Source organism: Corticium candelabrum, chromosome 15 (genome assembly GCF_963422355.1).
Source record: "Corticium candelabrum chromosome 15, ooCorCand1.1, whole genome shotgun sequence".
NCBI lineage: Eukaryota > Metazoa > Porifera > Homoscleromorpha > Homosclerophorida > Plakinidae > Corticium > Corticium candelabrum.
Genome location: NC_085099.1, coordinates 2501842 through 2509341, shown reverse-complemented (window position 1 = coordinate 2509341; position 7500 = coordinate 2501842). Strand labels below are relative to the sequence as shown.

The following is a 7500-nucleotide window of genomic DNA, read 5'->3' as shown; positions in this document are numbered from 1 at the left end:
GATGCTCCCCTCCCATGTTGCCATACAACTGACGCTGTCCGTACTCATTGTTCCTCCGATAAAAATCGCCGCTTTGATGGTAATCGACAGCTGCATTCACAACCGATTCTGGCAAGTCGGGCATATTGGTTGGAGGTGCAATACGATGGTCTTGATTCACCATGATATCATGTCTAACTTCACTACCACGTTTCAGAGCGACTTGCTTCGCTTGGTGAATTTCTCTTGCAGAAAGTCCTTGGTACCCATAAGAAATCGCCTGTGGGGGCTCGGACATCATTTGTCCATGAGGCCCCACAGCATGCGGCATAATAGGAACACTACCAACTGGTTGAGGATGATGAGATGAGAGGTGAGCAAGTCGATGTGTAGCACCTGGTGGTAAACGTTCACTGAAGTATGTGAAGTCAGAAGGCAGCGGATGAGGCCCGTAGCCTTGTTGATGAGGCATCGGTTGAACCATGGCAGGCGGTGGTTGCATGGTGTGGTAAGGAGGCATGTTTGCCTGTGGCTGCATGAGAGGCTGCTGCCCTCCGGAGACCTGATGATGATGGTGAGCAAAACCTACAGATGGACTGATGTGTGAAGGCATGCCATGACGTGGATGCATTTGATGAGGATACGTCGTCTGCACATAAGCTGCTCGAGACTGATTGCTGCGTTGTAGCTGACGACCAATATTACGTGCAGGTTCATGGTATCCTCTCCCTGAATGCAATGGGTATTCATGTGGTCTAATGGTTATCATTGGTGCCATGTGGTTAACATTACTCATCTCAACCATCTCAACCGGGATACCTGATTGACTCAAACTGACACCTACAGCAGCAGGTGGCGGCGGCGGCGGCAACGGTTTAGACGTTGAAACTATTGGTGAGTTGTCTTTCACAATGGGTTCTGTTACATCTTCTGAATCGGCCAACATTTTCTCAAGTCCAGATTCCAAATGATCATCTGCTTCTTTGTCTGAGTTTGACTTTACTTCGCTTTTGAGGGAGGCAACTTGCTGCTCTTCCTTTTTCTCATTCCATAGGTACTTAGCTTGCTTCACTTTGCTTGTCACTTCATCTTCACTAGACTTCTGTGCGGCTTGACTGCTGAGGATTCCACTTGTTGACACAACAGAGTCGGACAAATACACATCCGGTTGCTGTTTCACCAACTCTTGTGCACTCCTCTCACCCTTTGTCAACGATGGAGAACTCTCCATTACCCTTGAGATGTCTCTACCTTTCTCTCGTTGTTCTGTCTCTGCTATCCTCGGTGTGCTTTGCTGCTCACCTCTTTGTAAACCTTGACTAGCACTGTCTTGCTGTACGGGTGTTGTCTTGGGTCTTGCTATAGGTTGCTGTGGTCTGTTACTTGCAGTCATGCAGCCACTACCCTCTGCGATTGGCTGTAAACCATACCCGCCATGTGAACTTGCAGGTAATCCTGGAATTGCACTAAGAGGAACGTTGAAGCTTACTAAATCTATTCCAGAAAGCAGCGGTGACATGTACTTGCCACTTGATTCACTTGCCTGACTACCTTCTGGCTGATTCTCTCCTGAGACAGACCAGTGAGTTGCTGTCTCAGTCTGCAACTTAGACGCAGACGTTGTGCTTGATCTTGAACCAGGAGCCGCACTAGAGACAGGCTGTGACTTGGCAGCAACATCTGCTTTCTTTCCTTTCCCTCTGCTGTCTGTGCCATCTTGTACACCAGTAAGTGAACTACTGGTAGATGCTGCAGCTGTAGGTGGAGATCCTCTCACTGGCATTCCTTTTGTAAATCTTGGACCGATAATTTTCTGCTTTCCACTTGTTCGTGTTGTAGATGGAAGTTTGCTCAATGCAAGTTTCTGCTCTTCTAGTCTCTGTCTCTCTGCTTCTTGTCGTTTACTTTCTTCCCGTTTCTCTTTCAGTTCAGTGGATCGTGACTTCACTTCAGTAAACCCTTCTTCTGATGACACTGACTGGTGTCTGGTATCTGAATGATCAGGAGCATTGTCTATCACCCACACGCCAGCTGATGTCAGATCCAACGTGGAGATAACGTCGCGTTTCTGAATATCTGACTTTTTCGTCACTACTTCTGCTTTCTGTTCATGAGAGTTTGATTGCTGTTGTTTGTGTTGAGAGGCTCCACTAGCATCTGCAGGCCTCCCTCTGCTTCCATGACCCGCAGTAGACGACTTTGCACTACTCACACGTCCTTCTCCATCTGACACACCTTGTGATGATGTCTTCTGTTTCGATGACCCATAAGGCTGCTGAGGCTGTCTTTGGGGCTTTTCATTGTCCTTCTCCTCTCCTTGTTTTATACCGCTTTCTGTTTTCTTTCCTCTCACACTAGCTGAAACTTTTGCAGTCTGTTCTGTTCCGCGTTTGCTTGGTGCTTTTGTCCACCCATTCTTTGTGACTCCAGGTCTTTGACTCGAAAATTTCTTTGCACTATTTACCTTCACTGTAGGCTGACCTCTACCAATGCGCTTTCTCTCACCATCGTCAGAAACCGTTCTGTCTACTACGCCCCGACCACGTCCTCGGCCTCTTCCAACCGACCAACCACCCAATGGCTTGTCTTTCTGAAATTGAGTTGTTTGACTCCCAGCTATGGCACCCGGTCTGTCCTTTGCCTCTAAAATATCCACCTTTGTCTCTAACCTTTGTGAAACAGCGTCTGATTGTTTGTCTGCTACAGTAACTGCTTTTGCTGTTTCTGTAACCGTTTCATGTACAGATGAATCAAAGAAGGCATCGTCGGCACGTGGGGGACTTCCTCTAGGAGTACTGTACACAGAACTTCGTGAGTCATTATCTACAATCGTCCCACTAGCCACTCCTTCTGCAGGCGTAGTCAACTCACTCAAAGCTCCCACATTGACAGGCTTTGTCACCTTATCTCTCTCCACGTCTTTGTGTTTATCTTCTGCGTTCTGTGATTTCACTGAGGATCTATCCACTGCCTTACCGGTTGCCGTTCCTCTGGCTCCTCTTCTGGCTGCTCCACCGCCTCTTTCTCGCCTCGGTTTCCTTCCATAGTAATAGTAGTTGTCATGACCATAATCGTAATCATCTTGATCACCATATGATGTCTGCCTTGTTGGACGGTAGTCTCCAGGCTGTCTGAATTCTTTACTATCCGACTGTTTGATTGGTCGCCTGTCTGCACCACGTCCTCGTCCTCGACCTTTCACTGCGTTAGTTGACGGATTGCTATGGCTTCTTGCCCTTTCCTTTGACATTTCACTAACCTCTCCTTTGCTGCCATCTTTATCACTTACTGTATCTTCTGTCTTTTGTGGTGGGTCACTTGATGTTTCTTTCTTGTGAGTTTCTAACGTCTTGGCCTCTCTCCTTCCTGACAATTCAGACTGAGTTCTGTCAAGGCCAGTAGCCTCTCTCACAGACCCCTCTCTCCTCCTCTCTGATTCTCTGCTTCCTCGATCTGTAGTATTTCTTCCACTCTCTTTCCTGTCTCTTCCTCTATCTCGTCTTTCATTCTGTCTCCGACTGTTTGGTCTTTGCACACGTGCTTCACTGTCGTGCCCTCTTCTATCGTTAGGTCTAATGTCAGTCCTTTCTCTCGTTCTTTCATTCTGCCACTTATTTGTTGTCTCGCTCTCATAACTGCTACTGTTCTGGTGCCGCCCGGTTGGCTCGCTTTCTTTGGAACTGCTGCCTCTCTGATGTACTCGTTGACCATCTCTCTCAAACTTATCGCCTTTCTTCTCACTATACTCCAACCTTTCATCAATTGGCCTGCCTTTCCATTTTGCTTCCTTTGGTCCGTGTTTTCTTCCCTGCCTATCATCATCTGGCATTCTCCTGTCTTCCCGTTCAAGCTCTCTCCTGTTTGTCCACGTCTGACCATTTCCCTCTCTTCCTTCACTTGCCTTCCTTGATACATTTCGCTTCCCTCGATCATCACTCTCCTTCCTTCTTTCATCTAACTTTCTATCTACTTCTCGTTTCTCTTTCTTATCTTCATTTATCTCTTTGTCTACTTTCGACTGTTCTGTCACTGTAGACCAGTCGTGTCTATCATGCCTCCTCCTTCCATCATGTTCACCTTTCTCTCTCCTGTTTCCCCACTTGCTCTCTCTTCCTACTCTTCCCTGTCTGTCTGTTCTGTCTGGCTTTTGCAGTTGCTCCTGTCTTCCCGATTTCTCCTGCCCATCATGTTCTTTTAGTCTTTCTTGTGGATCATGTCTGTCTGACCTCTGGTCACCGTCTTTCTCACTGCCTTCACTCGTTGATCTGTTTCTGGCCATGATTGTGTAAAGTGGTGGTTGTGGTTGTCTGACTTGTTGCTCTGGCGGATGCCAAAGTCTAGGGTCGGTTTCCCCCATTCGTTTAAATGAAGCTCGTCCTCTTCTTCTTTGATCTGTTGGTTTCGTCACAATTGCCGTTGACTCATCAATATCATCACTGTCAGCTCGTCTTCGCTTGCGTGCATGTTCTACTTTCTCTTCCTTCGCTGCCCCTCCCACTTCCCCACTAACCGAGGCCTCAACTTTCTGTTGAGATGACGGTCTATTCAACACTATAAAAACCCGTTGAGCTGCTGGTTGTTCACCATCACCGCTTTGGTTCCCTCCAGCAGTTGTCTTTGCCGCAGTTCTCTGCCCTAACTCTTGCAATTTCGCAGCTGCCCTTGCTTTCTGCTCTGCCACTCTCATGGCTTCTTCCTCCTCCTTCCTTCTTCTTCGTTCCATCAACTCTCCACTTTGCCTTACATCTTCCCGTGGTCTCTGCCTGACACCATGCTGTACATGAGTTGCATAGTCTGCGGGTCCGGCTGTTTGCATCAACTGCTCTGGACGGTTGTTACCCCATGCAGCCCGTACAACAGGAGGCTGATTGCCCTGATAGCCACTAGCCACACCCTAAAACAACAAGACATCATAACTCCTTGAGATTACGTCTTGTACAGATTATAGGCCAACTATAATCTTTCCCAGTAAAATTGATAAAAAAACACATGTACTAGTGTGTGTATGAACTATAGAAATGTGATAAACGTGCCATAAACCTTGATCACATGTTCACCTACAGTGGAATTCCAGAGGTACAAACACCTCATGATATTACGTACACTGCAGTGTGGAAAATAACGGTAAGGTATAGGACAATGTCCCACCAAATGTGTAGTTTGTCCGACTAAATACTGCACCAGTGTTGGAACGTGTTTGGACAAAACATCCACCCGTACGCATATATGATAGTGTAAACCATGTCTCCTAGCACGTGATGACCTTTCCAATGGTATAACTGTTAATTTCATGAACTTAGGTGCCTCCTAGCATGCTTTATCCAGAGAAAACGTCAGCTGCCTTTAACACCATGTCTCTCTTGAAAGTTGGTTAACAAAAATTACATGCAAAATGGCTGCAGTAGGGGAGGCACTTTTAGACATGTAACACCATACAAGAACGTCCGAACAAGGTTCAGTCTGTCCAAGCTGAAATAATTCCCTATCTACCACACTGCACTGAAATTAAATATTTATCGAGTCTAGTGCATTCTGTTGGTTGGGCCCATGCTATTTTGTTATGAGTAGCACATAACTTTACATTCCTTCACAACACTACCAGTCAACTCAATACAACGCACCATTACCCACATGATTTCCAATCTATCAATCGTGTATTGCAACTGACATGATCGTGCAAATTAGAATTCGTTCACTAACCTGTCGTTGTTTCATTACATTTGCTGGTCCATTTCTCATTCTCGATTCGTCCATCCTACTGCCTTGTTTCTTCTCATTGCTCCTCAGTCTATCTTCGCTCTCCTCGTCTGTCTCGGACACGTCCGAATCCTCAAACTTCAGTTTGGCACCGTAATCCACCTCAGCTTGAGCTCCAGCCCAACCTTCATCTTCGTCGTTGAACTCGAGTCTTTGTATGTCTTCAAAACGAACAGTTGCTGGACGAGCAGAATCGATGTCCTTCATCATACGATAACTAAACACAAAATTATAAATTTAAAAATCGGGGCATAAAAACAACTAAGCGGAGCACAGAAATTACAACAATGAGTTATTGAACTTTCTATAACACTTTGCTTGTGTACAATCAGTTACAAAAGTGTAAGTCTATCCCACATTGTGAATAAAGCAAACGAGTGCCGAACAGTCTTTAGTCAATGTGATCTCATTACATCTCAATACACACTGCTGCTGAACGCAATCATTTTCATGGTCAATCACAAACACCTTTCTCTTCACAAACATTACTCTTACTACAGTAGGATGCCACTTATCCAAACACTTCCATTGTCTGACCCGTTCATAACGCTGAATAGTCCGGATAACAAAAGCCTACTTGACACATCCATATAAGAGGTCTGGGAACCCAAGGCTCAGTGTACATACCTACTTTAGACCTATTATTATAGCACTCCTTACCACACCAAGAGGCAAAAACAACAACCGACTCATTTTAGCTTCATCATCTGCGACTTTTGGGGTTTAGACATTGCCATATCACGGATGAGAACTACATGTGTATGCTGATGCTCACGTGCATTACCGTTTTGTGCGCGAAAGCTAGAGTGAGTCTAAGGCACAAGTCGTCACGTAGACCGACGTGCTCGGTTAATCGGATCATTTACATCCTACTGTACCTCATAGTTGCTACACACACTAGACTAAAAAATTTACTGTGCATGTGTAAATGACACACATTGGCCTCTCTGACAGTAAAGCGTGTGTTTCTATTCGAGTACAAGCGTTGCTATTACTTAATCCGATCCGATACATGCATTACTCTTCGAGCAGCAACACTAATCGAAAATGTGAGTTACAATTTGAAGAACTACGGTATGAGAGCAAATAGTAATGACACTGTACTCACTTGATTATTACCCCACCCCTCAATGGTTGGCCAAAGTCAAAGGTCAAGTATGGGATGGCGTCTTACTCAAAAATTGACACCCTAAAGTTGTTAATTGGCCGAAGTAATTCATATTAACTTAAATAGCATGTTGCTACACTAAAAACTTATTTTCTCTAGTATCTAAGGAACCTTCAACCTTCATGAAAAGAAAGGGGCATGGCTAGCAAGACTACCAACCGGCCTACATGTGTGCACAATATTTTATTTGTTTTCAATTTTAAAATGATTTTATTACATCAAATAAGATGTTTCGATTTAAATATTTAGATTAACTTGACTTACTTTTCATGTTAATATTTAGATTAACTTGACTTACTTTTCATGTTCGGGTGTAAATCGGACTCGATTGTCTCTTCGAGAGTGAAGCATGAATTGTTGTCCGTAAGGTGGCATTCTGTGAGGAGGAAGAGGATGTGCGGGTCGAATGCTGGGGTTCATTGGTTGGTTGCCCACGGCTGAATAAGGAATCGAATGAATGTGGGGATCAGAACGACTCGCTAAACCTTTCACTTTCAGGTCCGACTGCATGCCTAAAATAGCAGAATAAACATAACAAAAGATAGCAAGATGGATGGACAAACAGACATATTAACAAAAAATGGATAGATAGATAA

At 45.0% G+C, this 7500-nt stretch overlaps 1 protein-coding gene across 1 annotated transcript in view; it reads right to left on the bottom strand.

Annotated features, from left to right (window-relative positions):
- LOC134190935 (uncharacterized) overlaps positions 1-7500 on the bottom strand; it is a 12250-nt gene that overhangs the window by 353 nt on the left and 4397 nt on the right. Inside the window, exons 4-6 of the mRNA XM_062659481.1 lie at positions 7203-7416; positions 5680-5953; positions 1-4873 (exon numbers count right to left, since the gene is read on the bottom strand). The exon at positions 1-4873 is cut by the window's left edge and continues 353 nt beyond it. Coding sequence (XP_062515465.1) covers positions 1-4873; positions 5680-5953; positions 7203-7416 — 5361 coding nt within the window. The remainder of the gene's footprint in view (positions 4874-5679; positions 5954-7202; positions 7417-7500) is intronic.